Consider the following 17,405-nt stretch of genomic DNA (forward strand, 5'->3'; position numbering starts at 1 on the left):
TTGTATGCATCTAAATCAAATTCTCCTGAGTATTCAACAAAAGAATAATAAATGTCGAGTGAGGAAAAAAAACATTTATTGCTGTAATTGATTTATGAAGGGAATGATTGGTATAGACAACAAACTATTCTATCAAAAATAAAAAAAAAAAAAAGATGGATCTATCTAAACATTTGATCAATGTATTGATCATATTCCAGAGCATCACCACCATTATTAACTTGACCATAAGAGGAAGTATGAGGCATATCATGTTTTAAAAGTTCGATACTTTCTTCAGGTACCAAGCACATCTTAAGATCTAATTCAGTCACATAAGGTTTATCCCCTGCTATTGTTCGGAAGGCGTCGCGTAGTTGTTCAGGAGTGGATTTATCTTCGGTTACTGACACCATAAAACGAATGAATTGTTCAAAGGAAGCTTGTTCTTGTCGATCAGCCACACGACTAAAGACTTGATCAAATGCATCATCATCATAAAAGATGCCAAGACTTGCCAATGCTGCATTGAATTCCGTTGCTGATAATGTATTGCTGTTGTCCTTGTCAAAATGTCGGAATGCCTGTTCAAATTCTTCCAGTTGTGCTGGTGTCAAGTTTGTCATATTGCGAGATACGATCTACAACATAAATAAAAGTGAATATTATAGTTATATATACTTTTCCATTTTACCTGATTCTGGATAAATGCATTTTTCTTTTGTATGGCTTGTTGTAGCAAATCTAGTCCAAAAGTCAAATCTTCCACAGAATATACTGTATAATCATTTTCTTCCGTATTGGCATCCACGCAAGCTTGATTCAGGATTTGTACATTTTGTAACTTGCTTTCAAGGAGTTGAGTCCTATTTTGTAGATCACGCAGACGTTGTAGTTGTTGCTAGATATATAAAATAAAAAAAAAAACCAGTAAATATCGGATATTTCTTTTATTATCATGTCTCTAGACTGTACTTACATTAAGATCTCCATCTAGCAAAGATTGTGCTGAAGAAATACTGTCCAATTGTTGCTGAAAATCATTGGCCGCTTGCGCATATGCTTTTCGTAGGTTTTCCTTGATCCTAACATAATATATTATATATTGGTATGAGTACCTTGGATTTCTATTGACATATTTCAAACATATACTATCAAACTTACTCTCTAATTTTACTATTGATGCTTCGGTGATAAATGGCTTCATTTTGTAGAAGTTCTTTCCATATATTGTCCAAATCCTAAAAAGAAAAATAAAGAATCAGTCTCTGTTTTACTTTTGCTTGGTCTCTTTTTTTTTCCATTTTCTACTTACGAATAGAGTCAGGCCATCAGGAGGATAATATGGTTTGAGATTATAAGTCTTGAGCTTTGTCTGAATATTCCCAAGTAATGAGTCGATTTCCCGTTTTTCAGCTACCCATTCCCGTTTCTGAGTATTCTTGTAATGATTAAATTCCAGTCCCTTTTGCTTCGTTGCTGCGTACTTATCCGTCAATAAGGTAGATTGCCATTCACGTTGAGTCAATAATACTGCATCCATCAAAGCCAGTACCCGTCGTTCGTAATCATGACGCATTTGCCATGCTGATGCCATGACTTCTGCAAATTTTGCCACTCGTCGTCCTGCTGTTTCTACCATATCCAGAGCTGAGAATGCATGGAAATATTCTGCCACATAGGTCGTCACAGATCGTTCATCAGGTTTGGAAATATCACATACATCTTCTACATCGAGTAATTGAGGAATACCAAGATGTTTTTCTGCCACATTGAATGCTAATGCTGTGTTGCCATGTCGATCATTTTTGTCTAGAGAGTCAAAATCTAATAAATCGGGTCGATGGCGATGAATCAAAGCACAACTGATGGTAAAATATAAGTATCCAACCTTGCTTTCTTCTTCTTCTTCTTGTATATCATCTATTTTTTTTTTTTTTTTTACTTACAATGCTAATCCATCAGTCCAGCTGTATGTAAAATCCTTCACATCGACTTCATGATAAGGTGCTGTTTTTCTTTGACACCATAGTAAGAGTGCTTCGTTAGCGGTCTTTCCTTCTTCACTAAAAGAATAATAATATGAATAGTACCAGATAAGTCAACAACAGCATAAGTTTTATTAATTTCATGATTACCTGATCCCTGCCATTGTAAATCGTAGAATAATCGTCCAAAGCATCCCTAAAATTAATTTCAAGTTCTTATCAACAATATCTGATAAGAAAGAAAGAAAAAAAAAAGAGAGAGAGAGAAAAATGATGAATATTTATATATATCTAAGTTTTCTAATATAATTACCTTCAGCACCAATATTGGTCAAAGGTATATCCCGTTGTTTGATGAATTCTAATGCCAAATTACAATTTTCCACAAATTGAATACGCATACGAGGGTTTCTATTATATCGTCCTACAGAAGCATCACCAATAATTTCCTGTTTTTTTTTAAAAAAAAAAAAGAATACTCAATCTTGATAGCTTTTCTTTGTTCATATTGTCATACTTACCAAAAGTTGAATCAATTTTACGCCAGTAGCAAAATCATCTACCAAGTTTTGTATATGTGGTACACCTCGAATATCCAGCTTGTTGTTAGCCCTAAATGAAACCGAGAAAAAAAAGACAAATGTCAATGGAGAATTAAAAAAAAAAAGTTCCGGATTGATTACCATTTTGTAAAAGCTACATGATAAAGAAAAGAAAAGTGTGAATGTCCAAGTCTATAAAATAAGAGAGTATATATATAACTTTTTTTTTTATTTTCTTTTTTTTTTACTTTTTTGTTGAATGACTTCCCAGGCTTTATCCATGATTCGTGCTATTTTCAAAATAATAAAAAAAAAAGTAAATATATATTATTTGGTTTAGTTTGTTCGTTGATTAGTTAACCGGGTTTACCTGTATCTTCCACTGGTTGTTGTGAGGCAGCAGAAGGTAAAAAGGAAGCACGTTTTGACATTTGTGGTTCTTTATGTTTAAAAGTAAAAAATAGAATGTTGGGTGAGAAATAGGGAGAAGGGGTAATGTATTATGACAACAACAATTATAATAATAACAATAAAAAAAAAAAAGTACAAAGAAAAAAAGAAAAGAAACGTAAAAGAATGAAGACTAAGTTGTTTTGACTTGTTCCTCAAATAGAAAAATCCCAATTCAGGAAATCGGTTTTTGAAATGTATGAACCCGGATGGACTTTTTTGATTCTTTTCTTTTTTTGGGCAGCATGAAAAAAATAAATTATGCTTGGAGTGGATAACAGAAACATCCGAGGTCTGATGTCTCTCATAGGAAAAAACAAGTTCATCATCATATATTATGATCATCCTTTTTTTTTTTTTTTTTTAGTTCATTTTTATATTTTATAATCTATTCATTCAAATGAGTTGTTGTGGTTTCCAAGTGGATCATTTTTTGCGTGATCCCTATTCAACAGTCAAAATCATCTTACCAGCAGCAGCAGTACAAGCACTTGCACATTGTAAAGTATGGAATAACACAGCTTCCCGAGCATTAGCCGTGGGTGTCCTGGTAACGACGATGGGTCGATTGGCCCTCAATGTGCATTTAAGTTGGGTGGAAGGTCCAATCCTTCGTCATCTACCTTTTTTAACGGATAATCAGCAATTGATGTTGAAGGATTATCGTATGAGTATGATTAGCAAGTTGGATGTGGTGAGTGCCATGGTATCTTTAGATATTTTTTATATTTACTACAATAGACCAGGTGTCAATGTTCCTCCTTGTGTCACCACATTGATGGTAGTACCCGCTGCGATAACCGCTCTTCAAGGCATCTGTCTTTTGCCCAACTATCACCGTCAAGTGGCCCGTGTTCATGATGGCAAATCTTCCGCTGCCGATTTATTGGCTGATTCATCCTTTGTCAACCGTCATCGTGTCTTCCTCGGCCTTGATTTCCTTAAGGTATCCTGTCTTGCCCTTGCTGGATTACGTTTCTCTTGCATGCTTTCAAAATAGATAAATGAAATAATAGTATCAATTTAATGATGATAATAATAATTACTAGTAAAAGCTTGTTGGGTTTGTATTAAAAAAAAAAAAAAAAACTGTAATAATATGTGATGATGATTATGATGAGCTGATGATTATGATGAGCTGATGATTATGATGAGCTGATGATTATGATGTGATGATTATGATGTGATGATTATGATGTGATGATTATGATGTGATGATTATGATATGATGATTATGATTGTGATGATTATGATTGTGATGATATGATGGATGATGAATGGTTAACTATGTAGAGAGCATGAAATGTTGCACTAGACGCGTGATCAAAAAAAGAAGGATCAAAGAAGAAGAAAACTAATAAGTTTGTTTCCTTATACAATCTCATTGTACCACTGCTTAGGTAACATAATCGGATGATGAAACAATTTTCATACCAGTCAGATGTTTTTATTTTTGAATATGATAGTAATCATCAATCCTTCCATCAAAATGAGATAATATTTATCTTTTTCTTTAAAAAAAATATAATATAGAAGTGATAGGTAACAATATTTGTCATGAAACTCAAGATGGGGGAAAATGACGAGGAGGATACAGTTAAATCATCCAGAGAAATGGATTATGATGTGTCATCATGCAAGTTGCATATTAAAGTGTATAGAAGAAATAATATTTAATTGCTTATTCAAAGTGATACTGATAACCCAATGATGGATTTAAAAATTTGGATGGAAAACAGTTTTTTTTTTTTTTTTTTTTTATGATTCTTTTAACTCCTTTTTACTTTTAGAGACTGAAACAGAGGATGATGACCAGTTTGTATAAAACTCCTTAAGAAAGCGAAGAATGTGATACAAAGCAACTAGATATGGATTAGATATGTCTTGTTTGACATCTTTTTATCTCATTGTCTTGATTAAAAAAAAAACATTGGTTCAATTAAGATGTTCATCAGATGACTGGTGAGTGAGAAAATCAACATTGTAAGGTTTCTTTTTTCTAGAGTAGAAGAATATGCATGTTGAGGTATCTCCGCCTAAACAGTCAGGAAAAACCATTCCTCAGCAACGTGGCATTTTCATGAGGTCATGGAAGTCAACACAAACTTAAACCTTCTTTCACTACATAATTGACATCAGATACTATTCCCCCAAACAAATCAGGATATTATAAAGACAAATAGGGACAAGGAGTTTTTTTTTTTTTATTTCAAAAAAAAAAAAGGAAACCAATTTAGATTCGGAGTATAGATCAAAAAGAGAAAGGGTGATGATAGTAAAAAAAAGGGAGAGAAGAGACAGGGGAAAGATTGTATACACAAAGAGAAAAAAAAAAAAAAAAAAAAAACTATACACACACTAAATACAAAGTAACCATTTCACTTTTTTTTTTTTTTAAAAAAAAAAAGACAGGATGAACCAAAAAGTAATCATAGCATCATCATCGGTTGATAATACTGTTGATCATTCATAGGAGAGGGATAATAGAAGGGAGCTTGTAACATCATTGACTTATCCAAGGCAAAGTGATTTGGATACATCATAGTAGTAGGATCACCTATGGCAAAAGAAGGTTCAGGAGTAGCAGACGGAGATATGGTAAAATCACGACAAAGTTCATCCAACAAAGGAGAGGGCATGAAGACTAATTTGGAAGCCAAATCAGGAACAATGGACATCATTTCCAAAAGGGCTTGTTGTAAGGCATCATGTTGTCCTTGAAGTTCATGTATAAACAGCTGACTGATTTGTTTCTTTTCAGAAAAATCACCACAACGTACCCATTCATCTTGATGTTGAAGACACATAGAAAATACTAATTGTTGAGGATCCAAATGAATATTGACTTGAGTTGTACCATTGTCATCCATGATATTGCCAAAAGTAAGTTGATGAATAGCATCCTTGGGAATTTGAATACGGAATTTTTGACCTTGTGTTTCAATTTGCCAGATCAACTGGTCTTTGGTGAAGTAACAAACAAGTCCAAATTCATCATCCTTGATGGGTGAAACATGACTGGCGAGACGAGTCCATGTACCAATTCGTAGTAAATGCACAGGAAGTGATACAATATCTGATTGGATGGTAGTCAAGGTCCGAGACGGGGTTGTAATGGGAAGAGTGGGAGGATTGGAATAAGAGGAAGAAGAATAGTCTAAAATAGGGGGGTTGTAGAAGTGGCGGAGAGAAAGAGATTAGATGTGATGATCATGAGAACTTTTTTTTTTTTTTATTATTATTTACCTAGATGTTGTTGATCCATTTCTTCAGACATTGCACGAGGAGCCAATTTTATTTCAGATGGTTTGGGTTGTTCAGGTTTAGATGCAGAACGAGGTCGACGACGATTTCCATTGAATGTTGATGATGATGATGATGATGATGTCGTTGATGTTGTTTGAATATTACCAGCATTCATTTCTTCAAAAATTTCTGGAGTCATCATTGTTCTGAAAGTAGCTTGATAACGAGGAGGAGTAGGAAGAAGAGAAGTAGGAGCAATAGTAACATCAGAAGTCATTGACCCACCAGGAGTATTAGACTTGATACCAGAAGAAGATTTGATACCTAAAGCTTCCATTTTTCTTGCTTTGGCACGACGGTTTTGAAACCAGATTTGTACAGTACGTTCAGGAATACCAAGTGACAATGAAAGACCATGACGAGCTGCAGATTCAGGTAAAGGATTGATATTGAATGATGCTTGAAGTGAGGCTATTTGAGAAGCAGTAAGGTGAGTTCGTTTCCTTGGGCGAGTAATAGTAGTGTTATCGTTCATGTTGTTATCGGAAGAGTGTTTTGTGATCATGATAAAAAAAAAAGAATGGTGTGGGTAAAAATAAAAAAAAAAAGAGTAATGAATGGGTTGGGGAATATACAATAATAAAGAAAAAAAAGAAAGTTTTGATAGAAATGTCAAACGTGAACCAGCACGAATATATTTATAAAGAAAAAAGGAAAGGAAAGAAAGAAGAAAGAGAAAGAGAAAAAAGAGAAATTTTTATATAAAAAAAAAAAAAAAAAGAAGGGGGGGGGAGTGGAAAACAAGGAGAGAAGGCGGCATATGAATCAGAAAAGGATGGGAACTCTTTATTCAAGCCATATTCGTTACACAACAGTTTAGAACTGACAATGAAAAAAAAAGAACATTTCTTTGCCAAGCCCTTTTACAACTACAAAATCATTGATAAAAGACATCTGACCATTATCAAGTAAAATGGTTTGATGCTGACATTCAATCCAAAAACGATCATCCTAAAAGTAATTGAATTCAGGTTCAAATATTATATCATCTTCCAATCATAAAAAAGCGGTTGTAGATCTTTGATTGAATGATTCCAGACTCACACTCTACCAACTAGAAAAAAAAAAAAAGGGTCTGGAGCTCTTTTAAAAGTCCGTTTACTCTGTAATTTTTGAACAATAAAGAATTGACAACAAATTTTTTTTTCTCTCTTTTTCTTTCTTTCATCTCTTTTTTTTTATTTTATTTTATTTATTGCTATTATCATTATTATTTTTTTTTTGGAATGAAATGAGAAAACATACTAAATCAGTAAGGATTGTTGGTGAAGATCAAAGTAGATTGATAGATGGTAAGGACCCCTATTTTTTTTTTTTTTTTTGGTGACACATATTAAGTTAAACCTGTCATTATGTTTGTTTTTTTGTTTTGATTATTTTAGAAGCAGCACCTATGCCCATTGTCAATGAAAAGGATTCTTTCTATACCATTGAAATGCAAGAACAAGATAGCAATACTACTGATTCTTCTGATCAAACAAAACAAAATGATTATCAAAATACCACTTTACGTTTCCCACCTGTCAAATTAACTGATGATTCTAATTGGTCCTATTTTGACGGCAATCATCATCAAGAACAGCCAAAGATAAATAATATGGATACAACTTATAATGATGATGACGATGATGATGATGAAGATACCTACAACAATAGCAATAACAGTATTCAAGATCTGAATGATGAAGAAGGCAAAACACATACTACCCATCGTGGACATGATGATGATGATGAATTTGATTGGAATGATGATCCTGATGCACCTGCTAAACCGAAAAGAAGAAAAACAACAAGAGAAAGAATTCAAGCTGCTATGAAAAAACCTTGTTGTTGGCATTTTTTATCTCCTTTTATGAAACGTTTGATCATCGCTCTCTTCGGTTCTCTTATCTTTATTGCTATTGCCGTTGCCATTTATCTTTTGTTACCTGAACCTACTACTCAAGAAGAAAATGATCCCAATTTTTCAAATATTCGAAGTAACGTACAAATCTGGATGTATTGGGCTGCTTTCATGTGGCATATTGGATGGATAACTACTGTTTTTGTTGAAATCATTCCTTCCTTTGTATCTCTATGGACAAAAATCTTTGTTGGAAGACGCTCTGAGAAAGTCAAATCAAGCATGGAGGTAAAAAAAAAAAAAAAAAAAAAAAGGAAAACCCATTCAATTTTTTTTTTTTTAGTATTATATGGCTATGAAGAAATACATCACAATTCTCTTACTTGGTTCTTGGAACTGGGGTTCTTGGGCATTCCTCCTTAACTTTCCTTTTTCGGTAAGACTGTTGTACTATTTCTATCACCTAGACATACTATATTTCATCTTCCGTTAACTCACCATTTCTTTTTTTCCAATTATATAGTCTGTTAAAAAACAAAGTTATTCTTGGATCATCTGGAAACTCTTTGCCTCTATCTTTGTTACTACATGTCTACTTTTCCTACAGAAACTGATCATTCAAATCATCGGTAAATTCTTTACAGAAAAAAAAAATAGAAAAAAAAAAGAGTTTGTGTTCAACATTATCTTCATCTTTCAAACCCAATCAATTATCACCAATTACTAACTGACATTAATTAATTTTTTTTTCTACTAGCCACACGATTCCATCGGTCAGCTTATTCCGAACGTATTGCTGAAAATAAACATTCTCTCAAAGGTAAAAAAAAAAAAAAGAGAAAAGAATGATTTAGGTTAACTTACTTTATTTTCAATAGTTTTGGATTCTCTTAGTAAATCTGAAGGACGACGATCAAAGACGGAAAGCAACAACAACGTACGTCAAAGATTAACATCCCAGGATTCAACACAAGATATTGGATATTCAAACAGTAGACTAAGTAGCGAACCCATGTCTTATTCTACTAGTTATTCTGCTCCTCAACGTTCACGTGGCAATACAGCAGAAAAGCTCAACAACTTTCACAAACGAGTACAAGGCATGATTCTTACAGATCGACCTCAAGGTTTAAGTAGAATGGAAACACGCAAAGTAGATATCAACTCGGATGATTTTGCAAAAAAGGTGGCCAAAAAGCTATTCTACTCTTTAGCCTATCCATTCAGTAACGGTTTCCCACCTCCTCTGGCAACACAAGACAATGGTGGTACAAAAGTATTGGAAAAACATCATTTTAGTCCCTATTTCAAGACTGAGGAACAATGCAAGGCAGCTTTTGAAGTGTTTGACAAGGATGGGAATGGTGATGTGACACGACGGGAATTCAGGGATACAGTAGTGCAAATTTATCGTGAACGCAAATTATTAGCACAATGTATTCGGGACACTAGTCAAGCGTTGGGCAAGATCGATTGGATTCTTTTCATCCTGGTGATGGTGATCAACGTATTTCTTTGTCTGACGGCCATTTTTAATGTGGATTTATATCAAGCTTTGGTGCCTATGGGTACTTTCATCATGGGTCTCTCGTTTATGTTCTCCAATACCGTCAAGGTTGCTTTTGAATCCATCATGTTCTTATTTGTGACTCATCCTTACGATGCTGGTGATAATGTCCTGATCGACGATGTGACGCTGACGGTGCATAACATGGGGATCACGGGAACAGTGTTTATTCGAGGAGATGGACAAAAGGTGTATGCGCCTACGACAGTATTAATGACCAAGTTGATTACAAACGTACGACGATCTGGCGACATGGGTGAATCGATTACTTTGAATGTGGATTTCCGTACATCGACAGATTTGGTATTCAAGTTACGCGAACGGATGGCTGCCTGGGTAGAAGATCAACCACGTGAATTCTCCTCAGGTTTCGATATTCGTCTTCAAGAAATTGTCGACGTTAACAAACTTGTCCTGACCATCTGGCTCCCACATAAAGGTAACTGGCAAAATGTAGGTAAAAGACTCCAACGACGCAATCGCTTCATGTTCATGCTCAAAGATACCTTGGACGACCTCAAGATCCATTACGAATTACCAGCTCAACGCATCACCACCTCTTCACCATATACTGATAACCCTTTTGCAAACGAATCTACCCAAAGTTTTGCCACTGGTGCCCATGCCGCTATCGATCCTTCTGCTGCTCGACCTCACAATGTTCGAATGTATGGTTATACTCAATCCACTGCTGCTGATGCTGACGGTAGTTAGTTAGTTCCTTTCCCGTTCTCTTTCTGTCTCTTTTTTTTTTTTTTTTTAGTGTATGATTATCACCCCTCCCTTATTTGTAGTATATCATTTGTTTTGTTGTTTATTGACTCTTTGTTATTATTTGTTGATATTTATACATAAAGCATCGTTGTGTTTATATAGATTTTGATGATGGTTCATATGTGATGATGTGGTGATATGTGATGATGTGGTGATGATGTGATGATGTGGTGATGATGTGATGATGTGGTGATGATGTGATGATGTGGTGATGATGTGATGATGTGGTGATGATGTGATGATGTGGTGATGATGTGATGATGTGGTGATGATGTGATGATGTGGTGATGATGTGTGATGATGTGTGTTGATGGATGATGATTAATAATGTGTGATGTTCATGGTGACCTTACGGTTGGTCTTTTTTTTTTTTTTTTTTTTTTTTTTTTGGTTGCTAAGAAGTGTGCATATTCCATAGAATATATTTTCTTTATCCATCATTTTGATAGATTTGCCTTTAGCCACATATCACTTCGCAAATTCTCATAATTTTCCATTTGCTAACAAATGGAAATGATCCCCTCCAAAAAAAGAAAAGATGGTATCCCTATTTTATGATGATCATTATTAATCTTTTCTTTTACAACGGATTACCAAATTTGGTGGGTTTTGCTTTTTTTTTTTTTTTTCAAGGAGACTAAATTGTCTCCTTTTAGGACCGAAATATTTCCTATCAAGGACAATCTACCTTTTTTTTTTCATATACATACATCCTTTGATTGAATAGATGGATGATCCTTTTTGAATTTTCATTACTTTACATCAATGTTGTTTTGGTCACTTCTATAGTTGTCATTGACAACATCGTGGTTCATCATCCATGGTTTTAATTGCAAGCACACGCATATATATTTGAATACAAACAAAAAAAAAAAATCAATAAAATCGACAAATCAGGAAGATCTATCTTATTGACATTATGAGTTTCTTTCTTTATTGATAGACTGATAAGTAAAAAGATCACCCTTTTTTCCAAATAATAATAATAATAGTAAAAAAAAAAAAAAAAAAAAGATGAACTAACTAACTAATGCCTAATTTGAATGCATATATAATAAATACAATGGATAAATACAACTAAATCTGATATGATCCTTTCATTGCCGCTTGTAAAGTCCACCACCACCATTCATCATCGAAGGAGAAGGCCTTGAGTACATTGGTTGTTGAGATCTTGGCATGGTCATCATAGGAGGTCGTTGTTGTTGTTGCTGTTGTTGTTGTTGTTGTTGTTGTTGTTGCTGCTGATGATGATATTGTTGTGGATATGATTGATTCCTAGGTGGAGGAGGAGGTCGATATTGAGGCTGATAATGTTGAGTAGGATGATATGCTCCTTGTTGAGATGAAGGGGCTTGTGGAGGTCGAGGAGTTTGTGGTGAATTAATATCATTGATTGCTGATATTTTAGCTGGAGGTTGAGGAGGACTTATCATTGTAGGATTTGATGTAGATTGTGCTTGAGGTCGATAAGATGGATAATAACCACTACCTGCTTTTCCAGGCGCTTCTTTCGATGGATCAAAATAATGCATAGGCGACGTTTCATTACCAATGTTTGTTTCTTGATCTAAAATATTTTGATTACTAATATTGCTCTTCATTGAATGGATATCACTAAGAGTTGATGGATGTGTCGGACCCAGTTCCCGTAATTTCCTTTCTCGTCGTTTATGTGCTCTAATTCGTTTCCGTTCGTAGTCTTCCCATCGTTTGAGTGGTACCTTGGACGGATCAAAAACACCATCTTTCTTGCCGTGATCATCTGCACCTTTCACTTCACCCGTCACCTTTCGCGTTTCACCCCAAGAAAAGTCATCAAAATGCCAGTAAGAATAGACCGGTAGAACAAAATTCCAAATAGGCAGAGCGCAGAGATAAACAAGCATCCATACTAGATAGACCCATTTTCGAGTTGTAATCAGAATCAAAAAAGCAGGTGAGAATAAGACTACAATCAAAAGAACCAAAGGAACTGCCACCATAAAACTAGTAATTTGTACTTGTGCTAGATTCACTACTAGCACTGCCGTCAAAACAATAGCCACCGGTAATGTCAATGTTCCCAGCAAGTCCATCATCACTACAAATTGCATAGAGAAGCAGAAGGTTCCACAGAGATTTCGAACAAGCACCAATTCAAATAGGTTATGAATAGTAGAGTTGATCCATCGTCGACGTTGAGATAAAAGTACTTTGAATTCGTCTGGCACAATTGTTTTGCATATCTATAAAAAAAAAAGAATCAGGTTCCATTCCTTCCTTTTTTTTTTTTTTTTTTTTATTTACAGCTTGAGGAGTAAACACCATTTTGCGATAAGGAAAATTCCGTAACATAAGAGTAGTAAGAAATCGATCTTCACCAAGAAGGAGTAAATTCTTTTGATGTAAGGTATCCACTGTATTTTGAGAGTATTCTTGAACAATTTCCGGTTTGGTAATAATAGGTACCCAATCTCCATCACCTTTGCGAGCCTTGAGTCGATACATAGAAAAACAACCAGGTAGACAAGTGACACCACCAAAAACCGATTCAAATCCTTTTGAAAGATGATGAGAGATAAAATATTCATATACTTGAATGGCTGTCACCCATGAATCACGCTTGTTGGCTATCTTGGTTTCCCCACAGAGACCCATAATCAGGTTATCGTTCACCATACAATTCACCAAAAGTCGTAATGAAGTAGAGTATACTTTTGTATCAGCATCCACCATTAATACCAATTCAAACACATCTGGAGTTACACCCATCAAATATGTAATCTTTTGAAATAAATCATAATCTAAAGGAGTCATCCTATCATTGTATGTCACCCGACTAAAGAAGTTCATCAAGATCAATTGAGAATCACGCTTGCCACGGTTACCAGGTTTCGGTTTGTCTTGTTCGTCTGGACTTCCACATTTCACTATGAGAATCATCGGTACCTTATGACCTTTGCAAACTAAATGGAAAGAAGAAAAAAAAAATAGTTAATATTCATACTTATAAATAATAATAATAATAATAATAATAATAATAATAATAATAATAATAATAATAATAATAATAATAATAATAATAATAATAAAAACACTTACGATAATGACCTGCATAAACTTTGGCACAGTTATACATTTTAGCTCCATTGGCAACAGCAATATAAGATTGAGGTTCAGGTTGTTGAAGATCAGGACGATTTGGATCAAATGACACCAAAGAAAGACACATATCAGGAGTAGACATTGTTTCGCCACTACCAGTGATGATACCATCAGCAATGAGGAATAATAACTTGCGATCATCAGGATAAGAAGTTCGAGATAAAGATTCTACAGTGGCTCGTATACCTTCAGTATTTTCGGAATAACAAGTGATAAGCATGATAGTGTAAAGATCATTTCCAATTTGAACTCCACTAATAGAAGGAGAAGAGGGAGGTTGTTTGATATCAGCCATTTCCATAGTATTGAGTTGAGGAGGATAGGAGACTGGTGGAGCAGATCTTGTGGCTTCTGGAGGAGTTCTTGATAATTTTCGAGATATAAACCATGAGAAAATGAGAGCCATAAAAAATCTTGCCAAAACAATAGAAAGCACCACACCTAAAGAACAGTATAAAATCACAGAAGCCACAAAACATCCAGGTGTCGATTTATCAATATGACCAGCACGGTATTTTTGTACTAGACAATTGATACCAGACTGTAGTTCAGGTCGACGAAAGAGATATTTGGTTGCATCACGTCCACCTTCAGCAAAAGGTTGGTGTAAGATATATCTAATCAAAATATCCAGTTCATCAGTAAGGATAGGTTTCGGATTGGCGTTGATATATGGATCCATGTTGAGTACGTTGCCATCCACTACAAAATAATTTTTCAAACTAGGAGATGCCAATTGTTCCCAGTCAAACCCCACTAAACGAGTCGAATTAATGATTTGAAGTTGAGAAAAAGTAGCAGGAGAAAGAGTACCAAGAGGACAACCTTCATAACCATTATTACTATCACAAGGATCAAAAGTCACGGCCTTGAAATGAAGAGCATCTTGACATTCCGGAACGTTCTTGCCATGTTGAAAATAGTTTGTTAGATCGGTACCAGGCACTTTACTTAATTGGTGAAAATCAACATTATCTTGAGTTTTTGCCAAAGAGATATTGAATTGCCAACCAGCGATACCAAGAAGGGAAGCTAAAGAAGAAAGAAAGAAAAAAAAAAAATAAAAATAAAAAATAAATAAAAAATAAATAAATAAAAAATAAATAAAAAAAAATAAAAAAAAAATAGGCCCGCCATCAAGCATTTACCACTTTGAATTGTATCGTTATAAGATGCATAATTTTGTTGATTATTTGATTGATCAGGAGGACACATTACTGAGCTAAGACCAATAGTGATGAAGGCAACAAAAGCACCCAGACATGCAATCAAAAAACACAAAGTCATCTTTTCACGCCAAGCTTGTTGCATTCCTTTATCAGTCTTGCCAAATGCTTGTAAAAGAGGAGGAAGTGCCCAGATTGTAACAATACGAGATAAAAGTACCCATGGATCAAACCATCCTTGATTATTAGTGGATTTTCCTGTCAAGAGAGGAGCAGGCTCTTGATATCTATCTGGACGAATTAATGTACGTCCTCGTTGAATATTTTGACTAGCATTAGCAATACTATTGGCTCCAGGAACCATTCGTCGTGTTGGTGCTCGTCCTAAAGTCGTTGGTTTTCTTCCAAGTCCATGTTCATTTGTTGGTTGAACAACATTATCATGAGGTGTTCTTTGAATAGGAGGTTGATATCGTACATATGACATGACGGTTTTATTATTGTTAGATAAAGGAAAGTTGAATAATGGTACAGTAAAAAGTATATCTAAAATAAAGACTTTAGAACGTAAATAATAAGAAAAAAAAAAAAAGCAAAAAAAAAAAAAAAAAAACCAAATAAAAAGATAAAAAATAAATATCAAAAATCAAGGAGTTTTTTTTTTTTTTTTTTCTTTTTATGTTGTGGAATCAAGGAGGAAAAACCAAAAGGGGTCCGAAGACTGATCATAGTTCAAGGGATAAAAGAAAAAAAAAAAAGTCAATCATTCACTCCTATTCTAAATATTGGGATGTTTTCAAAAAGAATAATCATTCTTTATTTCATAGTACTAAGTTGATCAAGGAATTCAGATTGAGTCATGGAGCTTTTCAATTCTATAGTTTGACTAGCATATAATCGACTATATTCTAATTCTGCTTCTTGAGTCTATTTTAAAGAGAAAAAAAAAGGGGGGGGAGATGAATATAATGATTATATACATAAATATATATATATCACTTACCGTTTCATCATAATATACTACAGGATTCCATTCTTCTTCATCTGCATTTCGTACAGCCATAGAATACAAATTACGTCTAACCAATCCTTCATTTTCACTTTGTTTCATAGATACCTAATAACATATATATATATATATTATTATTATTATTATCATCATTAACCTTATTTGATTTCTTCAAATATTATTTACCTGCACAGTTTGTGCTTGAGATTCCATTTTTTTCTTTTCTTCTTGTCGTTCTACTTCTTGAATCCTTTTGTTGGCTGCCTTCCATTTATCATCGATCTTATCCAAATAATTAAACCCAGGTCTCATTTGAATCACTGTACTGAGAGGCGTTACATGTAATTCACCTATACAAAAAATAAAATAAAATAAAATCAATAACATATTTTTTTTTTATTATCATGATTTTTTTACCATTGTGCATCACACCCACAAGGTATTTTGTTTGAGTGGGTACTTCAGTAGAAGTCAGCGTCATTCTATCTAAAAGTTCGTCTTCTTGCTTTTTATTTCTTGCACCAAATCGTTGTTCTTCTTCGTGTTCTTCCATACGTCGGTCATAAGCTGTCTTGATAGCCTTGTCATGCATCCCCATAGCAAAGTCTTCACCGCGTTCTGTGTTGTAATACCTTGATCGGGTATCCAAAGGTAGATCTAACTGTATCATCTTTGCTTTCGGCTTGATCCTTGCCTTTTCAGGGCCTTGACGAGGTCCAAAAGGTGTATTCCGCATAGGGTATTGTAATAAGTATAAACTGGAGGCTAATTGATTGCTGAGGAATACCGGGAATTCTCCAACAATTGGATCGTCTTCGTCCATATCCATATCATTACTTTCTACTGGTGGTGCTCCAACTAGATCACTGTGTAAGGCTGATGCTGCTATAGATTCCGGTGTTGCTGTAGGTGATCGTGACATATTTATTCTTTGTGTACTGATTTATATAAAAGGAAACGAAAAGAAAGAAATGATAATAATAATAATAAAAAAAAAAAAAATAGGACGGCAGTCAAAACACCCAAAAAGAAAAAAAAAATTTCTCTCAAATTGGATCCCTCCAAAAACTAGTATCGGATATTCAATTGGGTGAGGGTTCAAAGCCTGAATTGGACCTGATTGTCAGCAGTAAAAAAAAAAAAAGCATAAATGTTTGATTCGTCAACACCTTTTTTGTTTTATGAGGATTTCTCTGATAATTGCAAAGAGTTTTTTTAACGTGATATTTTATGTGTGATAATTTATTGTGATGATGATTTTTTACGATGATAACGAGCAGTCTGATTCGCTAGTGTATCTCATCTTTTTATATTGAGTCTAATATTCCATCACTGACTAGTCTTTATGATTTTCATGATTATGATTATTATTATCATATCAACACCAACTTTAATTTAAAAAAAAAAACGTCTATGTTACTTGGATGAGTAACAGAAACGCTCTATCTAAAGGCAACTCTTTTAACAGGTCAAAGATCTTAAATAAATGTTTGTCTTTGTTTTTTCTCTTTAGTCATACTCACGGTATTGAACCCCCCCAAAAAAAAAAAAAAAAAAAAAAAAAAAGAGATGATGAGACTAAAGCTAGAATGAACTCTGGTTGTACACATCGGGATTTGCATTGTGCTTACAAG

The 17,405-nt window shown here is 34.2% G+C and overlaps 6 protein-coding genes across 6 annotated transcripts; 2 read left to right on the plus strand and 4 right to left on the minus strand.

Moving 5' to 3' along the window:
* Positions 1-161: 161 nt before the first annotated feature.
* BX664DRAFT_261968 (actinin-like protein) lies at positions 162-2,653 on the minus strand (the record flags this gene model as incomplete). Its single annotated transcript, XM_051540699.1, has 9 exons — positions 162-620; positions 674-880; positions 959-1,064; positions 1,144-1,220; positions 1,295-1,844; positions 1,929-2,045; positions 2,118-2,196; positions 2,281-2,416; positions 2,489-2,653. 9 exons carry the CDS (start codon positions 2,651-2,653, stop codon positions 162-164), a joined length of 1,896 nt encoding a protein of 631 aa, XP_051400634.1.
* A 700-nt stretch (positions 2,654-3,353) lies between these two features.
* On the plus strand, positions 3,354-3,994 carry BX664DRAFT_333900 (uncharacterized protein). Its single transcript, XM_051545608.1, has one exon. The coding sequence runs from the start codon at positions 3,360-3,362 to the stop codon at positions 3,957-3,959; it is 600 nt and encodes a 199-aa protein (XP_051400635.1). The 5' UTR covers positions 3,354-3,359; the 3' UTR covers positions 3,960-3,994.
* Positions 3,995-5,311: 1,317 nt separating this feature from the next.
* BX664DRAFT_333901 (uncharacterized protein) lies at positions 5,312-6,977 on the minus strand. The gene is made up of 2 exons (XM_051545609.1): positions 6,206-6,977; positions 5,312-6,116 (listed from the first exon to the last, which is right to left on the minus strand). The coding sequence occupies exons 1-2, from the start codon at positions 6,768-6,770 to the stop codon at positions 5,389-5,391; spliced, it is 1,293 nt and encodes a 430-aa protein (XP_051400636.1). The 5' UTR covers positions 6,771-6,977; the 3' UTR covers positions 5,312-5,388.
* A 594-nt stretch (positions 6,978-7,571) lies between these two features.
* BX664DRAFT_333906 (uncharacterized protein) lies at positions 7,572-10,724 on the plus strand. The gene is made up of 5 exons (XM_051545610.1): positions 7,572-8,396; positions 8,452-8,544; positions 8,632-8,737; positions 8,866-8,928; positions 8,987-10,724. The coding sequence occupies exons 1-5, from the start codon at positions 7,659-7,661 to the stop codon at positions 10,387-10,389; spliced, it is 2,403 nt and encodes an 800-aa protein (XP_051400637.1). The 5' UTR covers positions 7,572-7,658; the 3' UTR covers positions 10,390-10,724.
* Positions 10,725-11,444: 720 nt separating this feature from the next.
* BX664DRAFT_280994 (chitin synthase-domain-containing protein) lies at positions 11,445-15,319 on the minus strand. Its single transcript, XM_051541506.1, has 4 exons — positions 14,748-15,319; positions 13,534-14,628; positions 12,739-13,397; positions 11,445-12,677 (listed from the first exon to the last, which is right to left on the minus strand). Exons 1-4 carry the CDS (start codon positions 15,247-15,249, stop codon positions 11,547-11,549), a joined length of 3,387 nt encoding a protein of 1,128 aa, XP_051400638.1. The 5' UTR covers positions 15,250-15,319; the 3' UTR covers positions 11,445-11,546.
* Positions 15,320-15,578: 259 nt separating this feature from the next.
* BX664DRAFT_365632 (DNA-directed RNA polymerase III subunit Rpc5) lies at positions 15,579-16,600 on the minus strand (the record flags this gene model as incomplete). The annotated part of the gene is made up of 4 exons (XM_051548482.1): positions 15,579-15,689; positions 15,847-15,879; positions 15,958-16,121; positions 16,189-16,600. The coding sequence occupies 4 exons, from the start codon at positions 16,598-16,600 to the stop codon at positions 15,579-15,581; spliced, it is 720 nt and encodes a 239-aa protein (XP_051400639.1).
* Positions 16,601-17,405: the final 805 nt, after the last annotated feature.

The sequence above is a fragment of the Halteromyces radiatus genome, assembly GCF_025201355.1.
Source record: "Halteromyces radiatus strain CBS 162.75 chromosome Unknown BX664scaffold_4, whole genome shotgun sequence".
Taxonomy (NCBI): domain Eukaryota; kingdom Fungi; phylum Mucoromycota; class Mucoromycetes; order Mucorales; family Cunninghamellaceae; genus Halteromyces; species Halteromyces radiatus.

Coding starts and splice junctions, on each gene's coding strand:
- BX664DRAFT_333900 (XM_051545608.1), top strand. CDS start 3,360: ATGAGTTGTTGTGGTTTCCAAGTGGATCATTTTTTGCGTGATCCCTAT.
- BX664DRAFT_333901 (XM_051545609.1), bottom strand. CDS start 6,770: ATGATCACAAAACACTCTTCCGATAACAACATGAACGATAACACTACT. Junction 6,117..6,205: donor AATGGATCAACAACATCTAG/GTAAATAATAAT, acceptor CCCCTATTTTAG/ACTATTCTTCTTCCTCTTAT.
- BX664DRAFT_333906 (XM_051545610.1), top strand. CDS start 7,659: ATGCCCATTGTCAATGAAAAGGATTCTTTCTATACCATTGAAATGCAA. Junction 8,397..8,451: donor AAGTCAAATCAAGCATGGAG/GTAAAAAAAAAA, acceptor TTTTTTTTTTAG/TATTATATGGCTATGAAGAA. Junction 8,738..8,865: donor ACTGATCATTCAAATCATCG/GTAAATTCTTTA, acceptor TTTTTCTACTAG/CCACACGATTCCATCGGTCA.
- BX664DRAFT_280994 (XM_051541506.1), bottom strand. CDS start 15,249: ATGTCATATGTACGATATCAACCTCCTATTCAAAGAACACCTCATGAT. Junction 14,629..14,747: donor TTATAACGATACAATTCAAA/GTGGTAAATGCT, acceptor TTTCTTCTTTAG/CTTCCCTTCTTGGTATCGCT. Junction 12,678..12,738: donor TGGTGTTTACTCCTCAAGCT/GTAAATAAAAAA, acceptor TTTTTTTTATAG/ATATGCAAAACAATTGTGCC.